At 47.4% G+C, this 23,802-nt stretch overlaps 1 protein-coding gene and 1 long non-coding RNA gene across 6 annotated transcripts in view; one reads left to right on the top strand and one right to left on the bottom strand.

Annotated features, from left to right (window-relative positions):
* Positions 1-91: 91 nt before the first annotated feature.
* TTI2 (TELO2 interacting protein 2) lies at positions 92-16,653 on the bottom strand. Its single transcript, XM_083184796.1, has 7 exons — positions 15,864-16,653; positions 14,567-14,753; positions 13,679-13,771; positions 9,302-9,492; positions 1,413-1,556; positions 503-665; positions 92-205 (listed from the first exon to the last, which is right to left on the bottom strand). Exons 1-7 carry the CDS (start codon positions 16,568-16,570, stop codon positions 125-127), a joined length of 1,566 nt encoding a protein of 521 aa, XP_083040922.1. The 5' UTR covers positions 16,571-16,653; the 3' UTR covers positions 92-124.
* LOC146075502 (uncharacterized) overlaps positions 16,203-23,802 on the top strand; it is a 32,208-nt gene continuing 24,608 nt past the window's right edge. For 3 of the 5 annotated variants that reach the window (XR_014473585.1, XR_014473584.1, XR_014473583.1), the window contains exons 1-2: positions 16,203-16,628; positions 18,960-19,006. This is a non-coding gene — a long non-coding RNA (uncharacterized LOC146075502). The remainder of the gene's footprint in view (positions 16,629-18,959; positions 19,007-23,802) is intronic. The other 2 variants (XR_014473582.1, XR_014473586.1) reach the window with 1 other exon arrangement.

A 23,802-nucleotide genomic window follows, 5' to 3' on the forward strand; every position in this document is an offset into this window, starting at 1 on the left:
CTCGCACCACATAACTTTGTCACTACTAGATTGTAGTGACCCCTGTAGGAGGGAATGGTAATTGCACAGGTGTGATAACAGAAAGCAGGAACATTGTCTTATGTGTTTATTTGGTTTAATATTTTCAGGCATCCTGTAGGACTCTGTTAATGCATTTCACCAGTAGAGGGTCATTACATATGGAGGGGATTCCTTCCAGGGCCACCTGAAACACAAGAACATTGCGATAAACACTTGTGTATGGCTGAGTAGTCCCCTGTCTCATCCCATCCAAAAAAATAGATCTAATGTGATACGTTCAAAGAGAAGTTCTTATAAACGTGTTACAAGCTGAGTAGTGGCAGTCACATTAGGTGATGTTTATCTTTCCATTTGCAATGGATTTTATAATTTTTTTACCCATCAGAAAGCGCCTGTATGATGGTAGGACCAGTAGAAATCCCACTGCTGGTGAAGTAGAGACCGCTAAACGTTCCCTCCATATTCTATACAGTCTGCTCACCTTGACTTGTCCCTGGCAGCAGCGGTCTAGCAGCACCAGACACTCACTGGCAGAATGGAGCAACGCTTCCCGGACCTGCTGAGAGTGCTGACTAGGATCAGAGGACACATCGTACACAAGCTTTAGCAGAGCCTTTAGTAGAAGAGGCAGCCTGGGGGGGATCCTGGAACACAGAAGCAGGTGGGCATTAGGCCGATGGAACCAGAGAGATGCCTAGCTCTCACACAGGGCAATCTGGTTCAGCTACAGCAGCGAGCCACTGCACAAGGGCCTCGTGTTACCAATAGACTTTATTCTACAGTTTATACTCAAAACACAATGAGTTCTACCTGCGCATGAGGAGCCTTAATGGTAGAATGGAATACTAATGTTGCTACTTATACTTACATTCTGTATGCTTTGTAGATAAATAAATCATTAAATATAAAACATAAAGGGGTTCTATTCAGCACCCTGGACGGTCAGACCAAGGACTGTTGGACTTTTATATGATAATTGTTTCCTTATATGCAGTTAGACCAAGGCACACCAACAGTGCAGGTTTTGTAGATATCCAGGCTTGAGCACAGGTGACTTAATTAGTATCTGTGAGATTCTGATTAAACCATCTGTGCTGAAGCCTGGATATCAGTTAAACCTGCACTGTTGGTGTGCCTTGAGAACCGTGGTTGGGAATGCCTGAGTTAGATAATAATAATATACAAGTGCAATTGGAGTGACTATGTTACCTGATGACTGGATTACTGTAAATAAATGTGAAATAATAATCCAAAAAGTATGCTACTTTGGTAAGGAGTTAGGATATTCCTAACCTGGTTATTCAGCAGAACTATGTACAGCTAAGCACTTACATCCCTGGGGAGTTGGGGTTGGGTTTATAAGACTGACCACACAAATGAGGTAAACTCACCGAGGCCACGCATACTTGATGGTCCCCTGTAACGTGTCCAGGATACAGAGCCGGGCCGTTTCTTCTGGTCCATCATAAACCTCCAGATATGAAACTATGACACGTAGCAGCCTCTTCATGTGCCGGACTACCTTCACGCCAAGCCTTCATGGGAAAGGAAGCCATTAGCCTGGACACTAGGGCATAGATTGCAGTGTGAAAGCTCTCCCCACTAATTATAACTGCATGAAGAAAGGCATACCATCCATCTTTACATATGACACCAGATTGGTCATTATTCCATTAAAATACAATTTGGGTGGTAATATCACTTATTTTAACCACAGTTAATAGTTTATAAAAGGTGAACGTTCAATTAGCTGCAGGCACGGGGAATAGGCTAATTCACGGGTTCTCAAAGTCGGTCCTCAGGAGCCCACACGGTGCATGTTCTGCAGGTCTCCTCACAGAATCACAAGTGAAATAATTGGTCCACCTGTGGATCTTTTCAAATGTGTCAGGGATGAATGCACCTATGCACCTGCCAGGGGACCTGTGAACTGTGTCGGGTCCTGAGGACCAAGTTTGAGAGCCGCTGGGCTAACTGAACAGCCTTTCCAATGCTACATGGTAAATAGCCAAGAATCAGCGCCACAGTAATCAGATGGACACTGGTTTGTCTCCAGTGTAGACCATTCAGTAGTCATGGTAACAGTAGATCAATTTACTACGAACATTGATAAAACAAGGTCTAATCCCCCCTCAGGCAGGAATGGCCTCATTTATAAATCACAGGTGACAGACTGAGAGTTTGGATGAATACACATTCCACATATTAGGATCCTCTCCCTGCTTGGGAATAAATAGTGAGCAGGTTCTTTTCACGACTTTAATGTGTATGATCGATAAAACATAACAAATTAATATGATATGCAAAAAATGAGTATCAGATTCTGCAACCTTATGACCCCGTGAAGCAGGTAATTCTGCAGTCTACCTAACCCTTTTGATGCAGATGGTGAAAATGACATTTCGAACAGATACCTTAGGAGTACAGTTAATGGACAGGATGTATTAAAATACATTGCCGCCCCACCGCAACTATGCTAGTGCATATGTACTTACATATGTGACTCGCAATGCGGTGACAGGAGACCCCCCGCAATACCTGTGATGTGGTGTGCGGGTGGTCTCAGTCACATCCCTGGGCGCAGAATCCTCCTCCTCCCCCCACGGCCGGAAGCCTAAGCAGGATGTCCCCGGCGCCTCCTCCTCCCCCCTGCAGATGGAAGGATCTCTGGCTGCAGCCAGCTGTCCCCAGCGACGACTCCTCCCCCCTGCAGACGGCTGTGCCTAGCGACTCCTCCTCCCCCCTGCAGACGAAAGGATCTCTGGCTGCAATCAGCTGTCCCCAGCGACGACTCCTCCCCCCTGCAGACGGAAGGATCTCTGGCTGCAGCCGGCTGTCCCCAGCGACTCTTCCTCCCCCCTGCAGCCAGAAGGCTCCTCCAGCTGCGTTGCTAGGGGCAGGAGGATTTTACCTTCAGAGTCCAGGGCCAGGCTTCCTGGAGCATAGGAAGGTATGCCAGGGGGGGTGGGCGGCGATAGAAGCCCATAGGCTTCCAAAAAGGTGGCAATACCCTGCCCGGCAAAGACGCGGCGGCCTGATCTTAATACATTTGAAAATGTGTTAAAGCCCACAAAAGTACTGCATTTTTTTTCCTTAGTACATCCCGCCCACTATGACTTTAGTTTAGCAATGATGACCGTAATCTGTGGCATTGGCTGATGCATCTTAACATGGGGGGGGGGGGGGGGGGAGTGTGCTAAAATGTGATGTGCCGCTGATGGCCAAATTCCGATTTTTCATTCATGCCAATGGTGGTCACTGGGACAGTGGGGTGTGGGTGGAGCTTCAGCTACAGGCACCAAGTAGAATAGAGTTCTTCAAGTGCAGCCCAGGCTCCTCCTCCTCCATGCCCCTACAGGCTTCAGTTGTTTCTTGGTGCCTCAAGGCACAGGTACCATGGGACAGGGCTCCGTGCCCTGTCTGATATCTTCATTTTTATTTTTTATTTTTTTCTATTTTTACACGGAGACAGCGTTACGCTGCTCCCCTGTGGCTGGCAGCGGCGCGCTGACTTCCATAGCCAGACCCGCCGCTCTCCTCATGACACGGAGGACGCCGCGCTCCACCACAGGTAAGCGGGCCCTCCATGGGAGGTGACGCGCGCACCCTTTAAGTGCGCACCGCTAGCGGTCGAGTCACCGGGCGGGGTGCAGCCCGGGTGACCCTGGCAGTGGCACCCAGTCCTTTCTGCGCGGCCACTAGACCACCAGGGAGCCGTACTGTGGAGCGCCATTTTTGTTAATGGCGCAGGGCACTGATGGTTCCAGGGGAGGCGGGACCTTGATCCACAGCTCCCCGCCTCCACGCTCAGAGCGGCATAACGCTGGTTTCCCGCCTGAGCTTAGCTTCCCCACGCCCCAGCAGCGTACTGAAGACGCCATTACGCGGGACTCGCTGTGGGAGAAGTGCACCGGAATCCCTGCTCCTCTACACGCTACAGGAACAGGTTTTTCAGCAGCCCTCTGTACCTCAGTATTTAGCTGAGAGTCAGAGAGTATAGTGTCTTTTTTCACTGTCATCCATCTGTATACCTTTATAGTTTCAGAGGGTGTTACTGTCCACTGTATTATTGTTACTCAGTGCACACAGGGCCTGTCTGTGTTAACATGTCACAGAAAAACCCCAAAGCAAAGCCAGCTAGGGATACACCTAAACTGCATGCTTATACATGCGCTAACTGTAAGGAGAATTATTCCTCCATACAGGAGCAAGCTGGTTTGTGTGAACGCTGTTCTGCACAGGACTCCCTGGGGGGCCCCTCAGTCCCAACACATGGGGAACCCAGTTGGGCTTCCACTCTCTCAGCAGCCATGAAGGAGTTAGCATCTCAGTTAGCTGCAAACAGAGAGTCTGCTGCGCAGCCATTGCCAGCTCAGCCTGCTGTTGCTGCATCAGAGCCATCCTGGGTACAGGGTTTATCCTCCTCTGTTCAGGATTTAGTCCAAGTGTCTGCTTCTCTGCAGTCTGCATTGAGGGCTCCACCTAAACGCAAAGCACAGGCCCCTTTAGCTTCTAATCAATCAGATGCTGGGGATGACTTGGACGACCAGGTGGGGGTCGACACAGACGATGATCCTGACATAGATGATGTCGACATAGATGAACCTGACAAGGAGGAAAGGATGACCCAGTCCAGAGTAGACTCCTTAGTCAAGGCTGTTAGGATGTCTCTCAATATTCAGGACACCCAGGCCACAACACCTGACACACTTCTTTTTAAAAAGAAAAAGGAGTTGGCTCTTTTTCCCTCAAATTCAGACTTAAATGAGGTTTTATCTGAAGCGTGGCAACACCCTAACAAAAAGTTTTTAGTGTCCAAACGCCTGATTTCCTTCTTTCCGTTCGCGCCAGCGGACCGTAAGAAATGGGAGGAGCCTCCACAGGTTGATGCTCACGTGGCCCGCCTAGTTAAGGCTACTACCCTTCCCATTCCTACAGTGGCCTCTCTTAAAGATCCTACTGATAGGAAGATTGAGCACTGCCTAAAGTCTGTGTTTTCCAATGCTGGCGTGTCAGCAAGACCGGCTATGGCTTCAGCCTGGGTGGCAAAGGCGATTGCAGCTTGGGCTGACTCCCTACAGGAGCAGATATCCTCAGGTACACGTCGCTCTGAATTGTTATCAACGGTGGACCTCATTAGGGAAGGGGCCACATACCTGGAAGAGGCAGCTATAGATGCAGCGGCCCTCTCCTCAAAAATTTCTGCCTCTTCAATTGCTGCCCGACGTGCACTGTGGCTGCGCACTTGGAACGCAGATTCTGATTCCAAGAAGGCATTAGAGGCCCTTCCATTTTCAGGGGAGGTACTGTTCGGCTCTGAGCTGGACAAGATTGTAGCCACCATTGCAACGTCCAAGACAGCTTTTCTGCCTTCGGCACCAGCTAGGCCTAGATCTCAGTCCTTTCGGACCTTCCGTCCACAGGGGAGACCCAGGGGTCAGCCTTCATCAAGGGCGCAGCCCGCCACAAGGCGTCCATCCGCTCCCAAGACCAAACAGTCCTGGGCGGGTCGCCGTCAGGCCCCAAAACAGGCCGACAAGCCCTCAGCATGAGGATCAGGCGGCCCACCAACCACATCAGGTGGGCGGTCGCCTGTTGTCATTTGCCGGGGTTTGGCAGGCCACTACCACCGACAGGTGGGTAAACACCATAGTGACCCAGGGTTACTCCCTCTCCTTTCAGGGGCGTCCGCCATCTCGGTTTTTCACAACAAGCATGCCCCGGGAGAAGGACAGAGCGGCTGCTCTGACCAGCTCCATTCACTCCCTGCTGGCAGCAGGGGTCATAGTGCCTGTCCCGCTTTCTCAGCGAGGAGCAGGTTTCTACTCAAGCCTGTTCCTGGTGACAAAGCCGGACGGGTCATTCCGACCCATCCTCAACTTGAAAGGCCTGAACAAACACCTCTGCATTCCCAAGTTCAGGATGGAGTCCCTCAGGTCTATCCTGCAAGCTCTGGAGCCGGGGGACTTCATGGCATCCCTGGACATCCAGGATGCCTACCTCCATGTGCCAATTCGGACGGACAGCCAGTGCTACCTCAGGTTTGCGGTCAAGAGCAACCACTACCAGTTTGTGGCCCTCCCCTTCGGGCTGTCAACCGCGCCACGAATCTTTACAAAGATTATGGCCACCATGGCAGCGGCCCTGAGGGCCCAGGGCGTTCGTCTACTACCATATCTGGACGACCTCTTGATACTAGCTCAATCCGCACAGACACTCCAGGGGCATCTGGAGCTAACGGTTTCCCTCCTGCAGACCCACGGCTGGCTCATAAATTGGAAAAAGTCCTCAACAACCCCATCACAGCGGATGGTGCATCTCGGAGCCGTGATAGACACCAAAACCCTCAGGGTTTACCTACCGGAGGACAAGTGGATACTTCTCAGAGACCTCATCAAGCTCTTCCTGAAGCAGCACAGAGTCTCGGTGCACTTGTGCATGAAAGTCCTAGGCAAGATGGTCTCTTGTTACGACATGGCGGAATTTGCGCAGTTCCATTCCAGGCCACTGCAGAGGGAAATGCTGGGTCACTGGAACCGTTCCCAACCAGGCCTAAAGTCACAGACCTTTGTCCTGTCCAGGCAGACACGTCTGTCGCTCACATGGTGGCTCAGTCCTCTAAACCTTCAAAAAGGGCGCCAGTTTATCATTCCTCAGTGGGTGATGTTAACGACGGACGCCAGCCTCCGAGGGTGGGGAGCTGTTCTGGCAGAACACTCCTTCCAAGGCCGTTGGTCAAGGGAGGAGGCGCTGCTCCCAATAAACATACTGGAGCTAAGAGCCATCCTGCTAGCCCTCAAGTCGGCAGGCCCTCTGATTCACTCCAAACCGGTGAAAATACAATCGGACAATGCCACTGCGGTGGCATACGTCAACCACCAGGGGGGGACCAGGAGCCTAGCTGCCATGAGGGAGGTAACATCCATTCTGCAGTGGGCAGAACATCACCTGTTAGCTTTGTCAGCGGTACACATCCCAGGGGTTCAGAACTGGGAGGCCGACTTTCTGAGCCGCCAGGAGGTACAGTCAGGCGAATGGGGGCTCCACGAGGACGTGTTCCAGGAACTAGTCAACAAATGGGGTCTCCCGCAAATAGACCTAATGGCCTCAAGCGTCAACAAAAAGTTACCCCACTACGGGGCTCGCTCAAGGGACCCACAGGCATATCTGGTGGACGCCCTGTCGGCTCCATGGCCATTCTCCCTGGTCTACATCTTTCCCCCAGTAGCACTGCTTCCAAGAGTCCTCAGGCGCCTCAAACAAGAAGGGACCACAGCAATCCTTCTAGCCCCAGACTGGCCCCGCAGAGCCTGGTACTCGGACCTTCGGGAGATGTCTCTGCAGCCACCTTGGAGGCTGCCAGCTCGTCCGGACTTGCTAGTACAAGGACCATGCCTTCATCCGAATCTAGGCAGGCTAGCTTTGACGGCGTGGCTCTTGAAACGGAAGTTTTAAGAGAGAAAGGTTTTTCTTTACCGGTCATAAAAACCATGATAGCAGCAAGGAAACCAGCTTCTTCCCGGATCTACTATAGAATCTGGAATGCCTTTTTCGCCTGGTGTGCAAAGAAAAACCTTCCGCCTAGGGAGTTTCGTCTTTCCAGGATCCTGGCCTTCTTGCAGGCGGGCCTGGATTTGGGCCTTAGGTTGTCCTCCTTAAAGGTCCAAGTTTCCGCTCTCTCTATTTTGTTTCAGCGGAAATTAGCAAAGAGGATGGCTATACAGACCTTTTTACAAGGCGTCCTTCACATACAACCTCCCTTTGTGCCCCCAATCCAGCCTTGGGACCTCACAGTGGTACTCTCAGCACTGCAAAAACCACCGTTTGAGCCCCTAGAATCTGCAGAGCTCAGGTGGCTAACATGGAAAACGGTGTTCCTACTGGCTATTTCTTCAGCCAGAAGAGTTTCCGACCTGTCAGCACTATCCAGTGCATCTCCGTATCTGGTGTTCCACCCGGACAGGGCAGTCTTAAGAACTAAAAAGGAGTTCCTGCCCAAAGTTATTTCCAGTTTTCACATAAACCAGGATATTGTTGTCCCTGCCTTCTCCCAGTTGGAGGACTCCCCAGAGTTACGCTCTTTGGATGTTACAAGAGCTTTAAAAGTTTACGTTAATAGGACCCAATCCTTACGCAAGACAGAGGCCCTGTTCGTGCTCTATGATGCAAACAAGAGAGGTTGGCCGGCAACGAAGCAGACATTGGCTCGATGGTTGCGGCTAACTATAAAACAGACTTATGTATCTTCTAATAAGCCAGTTCCATCCTCTGTCAGAGCCCACTCCACGCGTTCGGTAGCAGCCTCTTGGGCGGCTCATCAGGGAGCCTCAGCAGAACAGTTGTGTCGCGCGGCCACTTGGTCCTCTCCACACACCTTTTTAAAATTTTACCATTTTGAAACGTTCGCCAGGGCAGATTCTGTTTTTGGGCAACGCGTCATCAGTGCAGCTCAGGTGCGTTCCCTCCCGTAAAAGGGACAGCTTTGGGACGTCCCATTGTCCCAGTGACCACCATTGGCATGAATGAAAAAAGGGGATTTTGGTCCTACCTGTAAAATCCTTTTTTCTGAATCCATGGTGGACACTGGGCGCCCGCCCTCGCACACTGATCTACAGTAATGGGGGTCGGCTTACACCTTCCTGAAACTTATTCTTCCTTTGGGTTGCTGGTTTCTTTCCTATTTCTCTTCCTTTTCCTGTACCTTGCGGGTAAGCTGTTGAACAAACTGAAGCCTGTAGGGGCGTGGAGGAGGAGGAGCCTGGGCTGCACTTGAAGAACTCTATTCTACTTGGTGCCTGTAGCTGAAGCTCCACCCACACCCCACTGTCCCAGTGTCCACCATGGATTCAGAAAAAAGGATTTTACAGGTAGGACCAAAATCCTCTTTTATCTTATGTGCTGCATATAAAATCTTCAGAATCCGATGCGCTGGGGAATGCGCACCAGATCCAATCAGATGTCAATTTGGCCTGGTTTCATCTGATATTTCGGGCCAATCCATCAGGCCAAATGGGACCTGTGTATGGGCACCTTAACAATCCACTAGGAGCCAGTGACAATGCTTTATCCCGCATTGCGGTCACCACCTCAGTAGACTAACAAGCTGCATTGTCATCGCTATTAGATCAGTCCAGGCCGTCGCCACTATATCCAGGTAATGGGAACATTTTATAGAGATTGAAATAGCGATGTTAGGAAAACGCAGACCAAAAGTGGCCTGTAGTGAACGTGCCACTGAGGAGAGTGGAATACATGAACCAGGTGTATTGCACACACTCACCTTTCCTGGAGTGCAGGTAGGTTACGCGCATACAATCTCCGCATCACTATCTTGTGCTCCATCTCCATGTGAGTGAGAACCAGCTGCAGGACCTGGTCCGACGGGTTCTCAGCCTCTTTCTGATATGCGCCCACTGCAGGTGGTGGCTTCTGGAGGACAGGGAACAGGTCCAGCAAGCAGGGCAGGGCAACCTGATACAAAGATTGCTAGGATAAATATGGATGCTGATGTTTGTATACACTGTAGCCACCCTGTACCAATTACAGCCACCTTCACTCATTTCCAACCTATGACCTGGAATTATTGGTATCCGGTCAACAAGGTCTAGGTCAACCACTAATGGTCGACAGTGAGTAGGTCAGCACCTAAAAATACATCCCAGCATGCATTGTCACTGTTTTAGCATTCCCTAATAGCAAAACTGTGGCAAGGCATGCTGGGACTTGTAGTTTCACACCAGCAGGAGAGCTACAGGTTGCCCATTCCTGACCTAGAGTACTGTATGTCGACCTACTCATTGTCAACCATTAGTGGTCAACCTGTCCTAGACATTGTCTACCATTTATACCAGAACTGATTTATTAACGTCTCATATTGCAGAACCAGAGGTCCCCCTCGTGAAATGGAAGAATATTATAGTATTACAGGAATGGAGAATGTGGTGTTCCCACTACAGTATGTACCGTCCAAGGGGAGCAAAGTGACACTATCTACTGTATGATGGGTTTATGCAGACGCCGTAAATGGACGTATGAGGCTGGAGAGGTCTCCCCACAAATACTGTATGAGCCAAGGTCACCAAATGTGCTGCAGCTACATAAACTACAGGGCCCGAGTGTGGCTACAACACGCAGCTTTCTGATGTTTGTAGTGTCTCGTTTTACTTATTTTTTGCCTTTCCTATGACACATAAAAAAAACAAAACATTGTTATGAACAATCTCCAATGCTGTTTTAATTGACTTAAAATTCATGGGGAAAATATAGCGTAATTGTCACTGGAGAAGGATTTGGGGGTACTCATTGAAGGAACACTTAGCGGCACTGACAAATGTCAAGGAGCAGCAGCAGCAAAGGCAAATAAGGTATTAGCATGTATAAAAAGAGAAAGAGGCTAAGGAATTTGGGAGTAGATGTATGAAGCAGCGATAAGGGAGGAGAAGTGCCAACCAATCAAAAAACTATCATGTAGATTTGAACGTCAGTGGTGTAAATCTCAAAATCCAAGTGACTTTGTCACATTTAAGACTACCTACCACTCCTATCATAAAGGTGGCCATACACACACAGATTTATCTTCAGATCTGGCTGGTTGGAACAAAAACATGGTTATGGATGAGAGCAAATGACAGTTTACCATTTGCTTGGAAATGCTGGAAAACTGACAAACTGTCTCTCATCCATAACCTTATTTTTGTTCCAACCAGCCAGATCTGAAGATAAATCTTACTAGTGTATGGGCACCTTAATACTCTGGACACTGCTAAACAAACATATTTTCAATCTCTCATCTCTTCTCATGCCACTAACCCCAAGCGACTTTTTAATACATTTAAATCACTTCTTTACCCTCCCTCACCCTCCCCACCAGCTACTATCAGTGCACAAGAACTTGCTTCTGTCTTCAAGGAAAAGATAGCTAAAATCCAAGATGAAATGGCATGCTCTTCCTCAGCCAGTGACCTGCTTAATTCCTTTCCTCAGCCCATTGCCACTTTCTCCTCATTTGACCCCACAAGTGAGGATGAAGTATCAACACTCTTCTCATCTTCCTACTCCACTAGCTCTCCTCTTTATCCTATATCCTTACAAGTCAGTAAAGATCTGTCTCCTGTGCTTATCCCAAGCTTAACTTAAATCTGTAACCTCTCTCTACTGGTATCTTTCCTTCTCTGTACAAGCATGCGCTTATAACTCCCATTCTAAAAAAACACAATTCTGATCTAAACGGTCTCTCTAACTACCGTCCTATCTCTCAGCTCCCTTGCCTCTCTAAGCTACTTGAGAGACCTGCCTACACTCACCACACACACTTTCTTAACTCCTACTACTTATTGGACCCACTTCAGTCAGGCTTTCGCTCTCAACACTCCACAGAGACAGCACTGACTAAAGTAGTCAATGATCTGGCCACTGCTAAATCTAAAGGCCATTTCTCACTTTTATTCTTCTAGATCTCTTGGCTGCCTTCGAAACGGTCGACCACTCTCTTCTCATACAAACACTACAATCCCTGGTCTTCAGAACACAGCCATTTCTTGGTTCTCTTCCTACCTATTTAATCGCTCTTTCAGTGTTCGCTTCTCTGATTCTACCTCCTCCTCACTACCTCTGTCCGTTGGAGTACCACACGGCTCAGTCTTAGGTCCTCTGCTTTTCTCAATCTAGACCTCCTCACTTGGGAAACTAATCAACTCTTTGGGATTTCAGTATCATCTGTAAGCTGATGATACTCAAATCTATCTATCCTCCCCGGAATTGTCACCATCAGTATTGCTCCGTGTCTCTGATTGTCTTTCTTCCATTTCATCTTGGATGTCATCTCGCCACCTCAAACTCAACATTTCTAAAACAGAATTAATCATATTCCCACCAGCCAAAAGTAGTAACCAACCTGATATCTCTATCACTGTTGAGAACACAACAATTAATCCTACTCCACAAACTCGCTGCCTAGGGGTCAACCTCGACTCTGAACTGTCCTTCATTCCTCATATTCAATCTGTCTCTAAATCATGTTAAATGCATCTAAAAAACATATCCAAAATTTGCCCATACCTTACACAAGACACTGCAAAAACTTTAATCCATGCACTCATATCACGCATTGACAATTGCAATGGCCTCCTTACCGGTCTTCCTAAGAAAAGACTCTCACCGCTACAATCTATTTTGAATGCAGCTGCGAGGCTGATCTTCCTGGCTAGACGTTCAACGCCTGCTGATCCGCTCTGTCAGTCCCTCTATTGGTTGCCTGTATACTACTGCATTCAATATAAAATACTTCTACTTACATACAAAGCCATTACTCTGACTTCACCGACTTATATCTCTTCGCTATATCTCTAAATATATCCCCACCCGACCTCTCCGCTCTGCACAAGATCTGCGTCTCTCATCCACACTCAGTACTCGCTCCCACTTACACTTGCAGGATTTTTGTCAGGTAGCACACACCCTATGGAATGCCCTTCCACGCACACTGACTCTCCACTAGCCTCCAAACTTTCAAGCGTTCCCTGAAAACTCACCTCTTCAGGCAAGCTTATCATATTCAGTACCTCCACACAACTTCCAGTAGCATTTATATCTAATTGCATCCCATCAGGACTGTCTTGTAATCTGGGGGGACTGCCATGATATGGAATACTATCCTTATGTATCCCTCCTATTATCCCTATAGATTGTAAGCTTGCGAGCAGGGCCCTCCTACCTCCATGTCGGTTTCTATCTACCCAGTTTGTTTAATCACTGTTGTTTCCAATTGTAAAGCGCAACGGAATATGCTGTGCTATATAAGAAACTGTAAATAAATAAATAAATAAATAAATCAGCTGCTGTATATTTTTATAGCATGCAAATTACAGATGTTACTTCAGTGCTGATTGGTTGCCATGGACCACTTCTCCGCTGTCTCACTTCTCCTCCCTTAACACTGCTTCATACATCTACCCCATAGTACAATCATGCCACTGTATGAATCATTGATACAATCTTATCTAGAATACAGTGTACAGTTCTGGTCACCACTCCATGAAAAGGACATATTGGAAGGTTTACATTGGAGAAGAGGCCTCTAAGAGGAGATATGATTAATATATACAAATACATCCAGGGTCAATACAGAGAACTATCAGGTACTCTGTTTACCTTGAGGACTGTACACAGGACACTCGGTCACCGCCTAAGGTTAGAGGAGAGGAAGTTTCTTTCCCTAAAGCTTCTTTACGCTAACAGCAGTTAAGCTATGGAATACTGTGCCAGAGAAGGTTGGTATGGCTGACTAAATGGATACATTTAAACAAGGGTTAGACAAACGTCTAGCAGAAAATAGTATGCAGGGGTATAATCATTAATTATAATGCACTATAATGGACTCAGATTGGACAGACACTTTGGTTTATCCGGGTCTCTGGTTTATCATGAATAGATGGTAACCTCATCCGGATACTTATCACCGCAGGAGATTAGTTATAGGCTGAACTTGAGGGACTAATGTCTTTTTTCCACCTCACAAACTATGTTACGATGCTACATAGACACCTCACAACACATGCATCATGGCAGGGGCTTAAGTAAGTTAATACTAATGTATAAAAAACACATGCATACACACAAACATATCAGTACATTTCAAATAGCAATACAAATCTCTTACCTCTATAACCTCAGCATCTGTTGTATAAAGGTGGTTACGCAGAGCATGATATACAACCATTGCCCGATTATATTGTCTCAGGTCTGCTGCTGGCTAATAATGAAAACAAGAGCATTAGATTCACATTAATACCCTACATAATTAATTAAAGTCTAGGGAAAGATCCCAGATTACAGTGTTTGATTACAATAACAGATCCCCTTCTGTACCCTAGAAAATGTCTACTGCTCCTAAGTGCTGCCCATCAGTCTTCCTTGGGTGAAATATCAAGAGGGAATTGTGTATTAATCATCCTGCTAGGGATGGCCATCATCCATCAATGATTCAAAAATCGATGGTCTATGACCAATGTTGAATACTTTCCCATCGATGGGGAGAACTAGATGGTTTCTCACCATCGATGATATACAAGCAATTTTTTTTTTCAAGGTCACGTGACAAGGAGCTGGCATTTCTGCAAAGCTTAACCGCAGGGCTCTCATTGGCCCACAGACTAATGCATTGTAAAGCAGGGGTGAAATCATGCATGATTCCCTTGTAGATGTTTCTCCCCATCGAGGTTACCCATCAATGGTACCATTGATGCTGACCATCGATGGGTAACTCTCCAAGGACCATCCCTACCTCCTGCCCCAAAAAAGGACACCCACTGCCTCAGCCTGGTTCTATAAAGGAAGGAAAGATATTATGGCATCTTCTAATAAAATAATAGCTTTGCCTTGTGCTCTCTACAAGAATCCTAGGAAGTCAGCTCACCTCATACCCTAAGATAATGTCCCACAGCAGGGGAAATCAGAAGGTAGCCAAAGGGTGACCTCAGAATTGATGCCTTCATAGATCTCAATGAAGCAACATTTCTTCTAACAAACCAATTTATAACACTCTTACCACATTCCTGATGATGTGATGTAGGCAGCTTATACCCAACACCTTGTTCTCTGGCTTGTAGTCATCAGAGAAGAGCAGAGACGGTGGCATCACTCTGCTGAGGAAGTCAGAGAGCCAAGGCCGGGGCACCTGGTACAGCATCCAGGAGAATACCACCTTTGTCTCAGGGTGGGACTCCCAGTTGTCTCTAAAATACAAATATACAGACCATATTTTTGAGCACTGATCACCTTTCTTTGCAGATTTAAGACTAAGATTGGCCATCAATCATTGTAAACCATAGTCTGATAGCAGCTTTAGTTTTACCATCAGTGGCAGAGACCTGACGTGTAATGCCATGCATGCCTCAATCAGTGATGGTTTCTAATTTAAAATCAACCACCATCAATGGCTTATCCGTCAATGGTCAATCCTATTTGACATCTTTTAAAACATTTTCATCATACTGCATCCAGAAATATTCTTCTAGAAAGCATATCCACTCAATACACAGAGGCATCATTAAGGTCTGCAAAATAAGGAAGGCTTTCATAAACCGTGGGTTAGTAACTTTTTCCCATGGGCTCCACTATTGCATTATCATGGAATCTAGTGTTCATTCTAGCACCCGCTATCTTTGAAAACCTATGCAGTTCCTCTTCCCTGCCTGGGGTGTCGCTGTCTGCTGTAGTGCTTCTAGCACAGGTCTGGTTTGCAGATCAGTGCTGATATACAGCCCACACTGTGCTAGAAGCACTACAGCAGACAGCGACACCCCAGGCAGGGAAGAGGAACTGCATGTATTTTCAAAGATAACGGGTGCTAGAATGAACACTAGAATCTGCAATACACCTCAGCTTTTCTCGTTTGGTAAATACACCCCCGGATTCTCAATACTGCACAACCACACATATCTGATGACAAATAGATTAATGGATTACAGGCAAGAGATTTTAGGATTTACAAAATTTCCAAAATCTACTTTCTTAGGAAACCATTATATGGTAGGATTAGTGTCAATTAGCAGAGTTGGTAAAACTATTATTGCTGGGGTAAGAATGTTTTGATTTCATAGCAGTCAGGTGGAGCCTCCTATGCTGGTCCATCTACTCCTAAGGCCCCAGCTCTGCTCCACTCAGAATCCATAGGGGTGGAGCATGTGCATAGATTCACTCTTGGTTTTTTTCTGGAAAGGGAAGATCGACCAGCAGTGCCACCACCCCCACAAAATTTTAACATGAAGCTAGGCAACCAAGTGTTATGGATCTGGCTGTCATGCCAGTTAGAGAGCATCATATACACATCACATAGTTCTCACTTGCGGAGTTGGGGTCCTAGAAGTTCTAATGCCTCCCTAAATATACTAAAGGGCAGATCCTGGTTGCTATTTCCTTTGAGAAGATCGGCCACAGATTTAAAGTTCCAGACTTCCAAAATGGTTTCGAGAAGCTGTTCAGCCATTGCCCGGGAATGGCAATCTGTCCATGACTGTTCCTGAATGTGTGCCCCACACAGCAAAATAAGTTGCGCTGTACAGCAGTGCAGGACATGCCAGGGATCCATTGGACCCACACCAGTGATTTCTGGGTTAGTCCTCTGTGCTTCTTTAGTGAGAGGAGCCTCATCTTCAAACCCTGGTGGTTGAGGGACCCCGGCAACTTCCAACCCACTCTCTGTCTGCAGAAGAGGACAGGTAGACTTCCCAGACGCCTCTGCGGTTTTTGACGTCTCCGCTGCAGTTAGCTCTGCCCCTGTGGAGCCTCCCCGCGCAGCTCCTGCACCACCTTCGTCATGTGACGAAATTCTCGCAGCTTCCAGCAGCTGGAGGGCAGCCCGGGTGGCAGCGGCGGCTCTCCCAGGCGTCCCCTGCTCACTCCCGTGGTCCGGACCGGGCGCTGCCCAGGCAACCACCTCCTGCAGCAACTCTGCACAGCTCGCGGGGGTGCGGGGAACCGCGGCAGTGCGACCGAGGCAGGCAGACAAGTCGGTCAGAGCCTGCTCAAGTAGCTTCTCTGGAGCTGCCATGCCGGGAACATCACCGATCACAGCCGGAAACAACGGACACTTCCACCGCTGGCACAGTGTAAGGCCGCCATTTTGGTTACTGGCAAAGAGGGCAACAGGTTTTTTATTTCTTTAGAGAAAGGGACGCTTTATAGCAGCAGTTCATTTGACAAGGGGAGGGAGTGGGAATGGGCTGCACGTAGCATAACTTTTACGCCCGCCAAATTTACCCCGTTATACCAGTGGGCAATGATCTGATCTCCAGTTACATAGATATTACCAGTGTCTGTTTATGGGTCTAGGCTAGCACTGTAAACTGCAATGATAATTTGAGAATGTTCGTGAGCACAGACATGTAATATTGTTTTTCATTTATTTCTTTTATTCTGGGGACAATGGTAAAACTGCATACATTTCTATTAATACTAAAGTCCTTAAGAGGACTTTACATTGGGTCGACCACTGAAGGTCCACATGGGTCAGGTCAAAATGGTTGGAAAGTTGACACAATTATTAGGTTGACCATGGCTAGGTCGACAGATGTCGACATGGGTTTTTCACAATTTTTTTAGCCGACATGTGCCGACAGGTGGTATTTCATGGCCTACTATCCACTAGGGTATGGAAAGCCATAGCGTGGCACCATGCCCGAAGCATGGCGAGTGCAGCAAGCCATGAAAGGGGATGTGGTATGCCAATATGTGCCCGCATCCCAGCGAAGGCCCCCGGCCTCACCTCTCTTCTCACACTGGCTCACCCAACATCTGCCACTACAAACAATGCCCCTGGACACTCAGCTTTCCAGAAGATCGGGACTCAGTCCATTTCTCTTATTCAGCATGTTATATGACTGTTCGGCCCTGCTGATGCCCTGGAAGTAGATATGACCAAGATGGCACAGCTGATGGCTGCCTAGGAGCTGTGCCGCTTAGCCAGATATGTTCCCCATCTTATACATATATGTACTGTCACTGTTTATTTGTTACCTGCCTGGCTGTTGCAACCACCAAGTGGCACCACTGAAATGGCTGCCTGGGTGCTGTGTTCAGCCAAAATTTGTTCCCCGTGTCTCCCCTATCCTTGTGCTCCACCCTCCTCAGGGTGCATCTAGTGTATAACTGTACATGCTATATATATCTGTACTGTCAATGTTTACTTGTTACTTACCTGGCTGTTGCACAGCAAATCTAATTACTAGTATGCGCAAGTATACCTGGTCAATAAAGCTGATTCTGATGTCGACATTCGGAACAAAATAAGATGAAAACCCCATGTTGACCTTTTCACTGTCGACCTAGCCAGTAGCGGCTCTTACTGTTTCGGAGGAGGGGGGTTTCCGCAATGTGTCCCCTCCACTGCCGCTGTCACCGCCACAGCGCTCCACTGCCGCTGGTCCCCTACACAGGGCCAGCGCATGCACAGTAACTTCATACATACTGTGCATGCGCTGGCCCTATGCAGCAGCCCCCGGAGGCTTGATTGGATTCCGGCACATGCGCAGAACCCGTTTTGGGGGCTGCCGCACATTTGCGCAGAGAGAGGCATCCCGGAGGGAGGGAACACCTCCCGATGGGATGCCTTGAGTGACTGGCAGGTCGGACTTCCAATAGGCTTCACTTTAGGCAGAGACAGTGGAGGATTTTACCTGGGGGGGCTGCATTCATAGGTAAAAAACGCCACTGGACCTAGCTATTGTCGACCTAATGCTTGTGTCGACCTTAAGTATGTCAACCTATTCCGGGTGTCAACTCAAGCCATGTCGACCTTTAGTGGTTGACCCATTGTATGTCCCATTTTGAAAACTAAAATCAGGGAGATTACAGTATAATGCGCTGCGCCTCGGGGGTGGGGGTGGGGGGGAGAGCATGTCTATAATAACACATGCTTAAATGCTTGTGGCTGTGATATATTTCTCAGCGGCGTAACTATAGCACCGCACCTTACCTATCTCGCTGGTCCCGCGGCTCCGTTCTTCTGCTGAGGACCACCACAAAATGGCTGCCCCCATATAGCACACAGTTCTCTGAAACTGTCTGCTGTATGGGGGCGGCCATTTTGTGGTGGTCCTCAGCAGAAGAAGAACGGAGCCGCCGGGACCAGCGCGATAGGTAAGGCTGCAGGGGATTGGGGGGGGTTATGCATGGGCGGCGGGGGATTGGGGGGGGGGGGGGTTTGCATGGGCGGCGGGGCGGCGGGGGATTGGGGGTGCTTGGCGGGGCGGGGGGGGCGCCCCCCCCTAACGGCGAGGGGGCGCCCAGAACTTAGTTACGCCACTGATATTTCTATAAAACATTAGTAACAATATATTTTGAATAATTTGCAAGTATTGATATATTGCCGTCTGTAATATGGGGTTTCATATTTACAACTATATATTCACTGTGATTATTTTTTTTCTTCTCACACATAGTATACAGTAAATGCAATTTGACGTTTCATGAATATATCCCTAAGCATGTAAGTATGTTTTGATTTGGATTTGTATTACATTTTATTTCATTGTGAACACTGGACTGTCTGTAACTTGCAGGCACTATCTATATTTATTGGATGCACTGTTTTCCATACCAATATAGCATTATTCAAATCAGTATGGAGACCAGATTCTCTAATTAAACAAATGTGTTAACTAAAGAAAAATCAATACGAGCAGCAGCATCGCGCTATGTATGACTGCACACCAGCACAGATACAGGAGATCCTGTGTGTGATCACACAAGGGGCAGGATGTTCTAGACCCGGGAGTCCCTCTGCGCATGCGCTAAGTGACGGCGTCGGCTGCGGGTCATGCTGGGAGGGATCTATGATGGATCTCTCACACAGTGCTGCAAAGAGAATCCCATACATGGTATTGCCAGCAAAAGCTGGCGATTCCCTCCGCATCGCTGACCCGGCATGCAGACGTTTTGAGCTTGCGAAAATGCAGTAAAAACCCAGTTTTTTATCGTATTTTCGCTTTACAGCAGTCATCAGCAGGAACTCCTGAGCAACTATAGCAATCACAGTGATTACAGAAAATCCTGTAACATCAGCCACTGCCTGGGTTCACTTGGGGAGGTCCCCAGCATTTTCCTAGGTGCACTAAGCATTTTCGTGGGTACGCCCAGTCCCAGTCCATTATAACATTACATGTAATTTTTCTGAAATTGTAATATATTATATATATATATATATATATATAGAATGCAGGTATCACCGGCACTCATCACAGGTCATGTAAATCAATGTGAAATAATAAGCCCAATACTTCGCGTTGATTTACATGACCTGTGATGAGTGCCGGTGATACCTGCATTCTATACAAATTCCTTTTGGAAAACCGGGTACCATTCAAGCTGCAAAACCAATATATATATTATAAATAGATTTAGCCACGCCCCCTATGCAGAGTTTCTCTAATCAAATCATTTTCCCAGCATTGTAACTGATACTGAGCACCAACAGAAGGGAGGAGGAGTAAATCAGAGAGTGGGCAGGGACTGCCAAAGAGGAAGTGGGGCATGTGTGATTTCTTCATATAAGTGGTCTGCTCACTTACCTCCAGCACAAGACTATTGTTTCTAATAACATGTTCTCGTACGAAATCCAATTCTTATCTGCTAATTCCCGAGGTGCCTATTGCTCATATGCTTGGGTAAGGTTATGTTTCTGAGCTAGCCAGGGGTTAAAGTGTGGGGGGGGGGGGAGACAGGGGGTGGAACTGAGTAATGGTAAGGGGGACTGGGTTCCACTTCCACAGCCTTGCACAGTAATTCCAACAGAAAACCCTGTTGCAGCGGCTTCCTTTTCTAGCATGGGGCATGTGATGTCATGCCGTCATCGCCACTGAAGTGAAGAAGAGCCGTTAAGAGAGAGGAACAGGCTCCATGGGGGGGGGGGGGGGTTTGGTGTCATGACTTCCACCACATCGGACCAATTTAAGCCCTGGAGCTAGCAGACATAAACCCATGAAAAAAGGATTGTTTGCATATGAAATCCGTGGGACACCTGGTGGCAAATAATGCAGCGGTAGAGTAAGGGCTTGCCAGAAGGGAAGACCTTGACATTAAATTATTTAAACATTAACATGACATTAAATGACATTAAATGATTGCAATATTTTGGAACAAACATCCCCACATTTAAATGAAATACAGGTTGGAGTGTAATTAGGCGAGCACTGAGCATGGATGTGTTTTTTCCTTCTGGAATGGGTCATGTTGGGAGGTCTGTGTTAAGATTATTTGTATGGGGTGACTTGACAAGGAATGACCCCACTGCCCGATCTATATAGTGGTGAGAGGTCCTGTCTGATTACAGGGGAGAACAGCAGGTGATAGATGGGAGGCTGAGCACTGCCTGCTAGCAGCTGATCTGTCCCACTGCTCTAAATCCAATATTTGTCTGCTTAGTGTAGAGTTTAAATAGAAAGGAAAGCAAACAGCCAGGGGCATTAACTCTCTCACTTCCAAGCACACTCTGTTACTCATACAGTACACAGCCTGAGTCTTTGACATCCAGCACAGTTTTAGATGCATGGTACATTCCTGGGCGGTGATTGGGAGGAAACAGGGGGTGGGGTGATCAGACATCTGAGTTGCGCTCACATAGGATTCCATATTCAGACAGATAATCTGCATCTGCCATAGTACTCACTCAAGTTTCAATGTTGCAACTATGGCCTCAATTCCCCCAATTTCGATACAATCTCAACTGATTGTATGTAAATTGGGCATGTTTTGGAATGTTTCTAGATCTGATTCCGATCCGATGCGCATATTTCCGCCATAACAGAAAAACAATAAATGAAAGCAAAAGTCAGAAAAAGTCCTACTTACAGGATAGTAAGGTTCCAACCAATCACGTGAAAATAGATAAGGCAATATAAGGTCAATTTTATTAGATAAATAAAGACAACATTCTTACAGATGGCATTATACTGTACTTCACTTTCAGTAGTGTAACAACCTGGGTTAGCCTCCAACTACCTGAACTCAGACATCCCTTGATCTGCTACCAGCTTGCAAATGTTTCTTTAATCCGTAGTAGAAAACAACAATAAGTCTCTCAGGGGCATATTTATGAAAGTCATTTTGTGAAAAATACTTAAAAATTGGATACCTGATAAATTTAAGCATCCTGGGCATACATGAAAGGGGTTCCACACAGTGACAACCAGGGTGAGCTGCCAACACCTCCGTGCCTGGAGAGGAGATAGCCGCCACCCCCGAGTCCCGGCACCTGGGAAATGGATCCAACAGCTGCCGGAACCAGTGCAGATGTTGCTGTGCAACTGCGCATGCACAAAACTTTAGATTCTATTGACTGCACCAACTGCAGCCCATAGAAGCCAGAATAGGCTGTGCGATAAGGCAGGAAGTATAGAAAGCTCTCTGCTAATTGTAGTCCAGACTGACAGTCCGGGAGGGAGGGAACACTCCCAGTGTGTCTGTGACTGACAGGTACAATGAACCTAGTGCAGTCGCAGACTGCATCTGGCTCCACTGGCACTGAGCTTGGTGGCATATTTTACCTAGGGGGGGCATGCAGATCTGCCCATTGTTAAGATCCACCACTGGTTCCGCAGCAGATAGCTGAGAAATACAGTAAAATTGTCACATTTGCCTTCGCGTTCTGGAGCTTGGCCTTGGTTCATAACAGCAGTTGGGCAATATTTCTGCAATTTTTTACTGGAGAGGGATCCTTTTGAGTGGAATCCCTTCCCATCATCCCATACTGGCGCATGCACATCCTCAAGGCCACGCATGCACACTCACAGAGTTCGTACCCCCATAAGTTATGTTATTGTGGTACAGTAGCCACATCTTTGCATTAAAGCATTAAACACGTGCATTGTGATAAATATGCCCCTAAGTCATTTTATCTCAGATCACAGTAGAGGACTGCATTACAACAGTTGTTCCATGCCAAGAAATACATGGCGATATCCTATTAACACATAACATTATACCAAAAATATTTTATGAATCAAGAATTTAGAGAACACTGAAACTTATAGGTTGCATAGGATAATGTTTTCAGGTTTCACAACCCAAGAAGATCTACAATGCAGGGGAGGGAGAGTGACACTGAAAATGAATTAAAGTTTAATTGTCCATTATACTTTAATTCTCAGGAAAAGTCTTGTTAAAGAATGTCTCACACGCTTTTACTGACCATACCAACTTCCCCTGAGCTCCCCCGGCAACTGAGCTCAATAAGATTTGGCACTTGATGTGCTATTTTTTTACATGTGATAAATCGGATGTGATTTATAACATGTAACCCAGGGAGCTGCAGGCAGACGTGGGGGGGGGGGGGGGGGGATTGAAGAGCAGGGTCCGGGGTAGCGACAGGAGAGCAGGGTCTAAGGTAGTGACAGGCGGGGGTGGGGACCGGCGGGAGAATAGAAAAAATTCTATTCAAAAGACTGGTCGGCCCCTGATTGGCTGAGAGCTCAGCCAATCAGCGGCCACCCAGCCCTTTGAACAGGATTTTTTATATTCTCCTGCCCTCCGGCCCCTACCTCGGACCCTGCTGTCCAGTAAACACCCCTCTACCCCAGACCATGCTCTCCGGTCCCCACTCCCCCGGACCCTGCTCTCCGGTCCTGCCCCCCACTACCCTGCTCTCCGGTCCCCGTCTGCCGCACCAGGGCCCCACTCCCAGGACCTCATTCTCTGCCGCATTGTCCATACGCCCTCTGAATCTGATCCGATGCGCACAGGACCGTGCATCGGATCAGATTGGATGTCATACACTAAGCAATTTTATGCCTATTTCACCCGATTTCTTGGCCCAATCCTCCGAAATCTGTCCCATATCGCATAGTGTATGGGGGCCTTAAGTATTGAAGGAGAAGATGTATAAAACATTGGAGAGTAATAAAGTGGTCTGAGATAATAACTGCCATGTTGTAGGCAGTGTTAGCAAAATGCGACAAGCTGATTGGTTGCTACTTTATCTCTCTGCAAGGTTTGATACATTTGTAAGTGGAATATTCAACTGGCTAATTGTTAGCTAATTCCATGCATCGTGGGGAAAGAGTGTTCAATGAAATAGCCTTTATACCATGTCAAAAATCATTGATAACTGCACGGAAACTCAATGATTCCATGTAAACTGCTGAATTAATGGGTTTTCCCCCCACGGGTGAATCCCCGCTAACTGGATCAGGTAAACTAAGCAGCTTAATTAATATACCCCTAAATCTGTAGAGTGCATTGACTCCTTATGGGTGTGGTATGACTCACTGACAGTCAGGATCCCGACAG

This window comes from Crinia signifera, chromosome 4, assembly GCF_055691185.1.
Source record: "Crinia signifera chromosome 4, ASM5569118v1, whole genome shotgun sequence".
Taxonomy (NCBI): Eukaryota; Metazoa; Chordata; class Amphibia; order Anura; family Myobatrachidae; genus Crinia; species Crinia signifera.

Bases quoted from the DNA above. Each gene is read 5' to 3' on its own strand.
- TTI2 (XM_083184796.1), bottom strand. From the start codon at position 16,570: ATGGCAGCTCCAGAGAAGCTACTTGAGCAGGCTCTGACCGACTTGTCT. The intron at 13,772-14,566 runs GTAAGAGTGTTA...TTTCATTATTAG, and splicing joins ATCACATCATCAGGAATGTG to CCAGCAGCAGACCTGAGACA. The intron at 1,557-9,301 runs GTGAGTGTGTGC...TTTCCCATGAAG, and splicing joins CTACCTGCACTCCAGGAAAG to GCTTGGCGTGAAGGTAGTCC.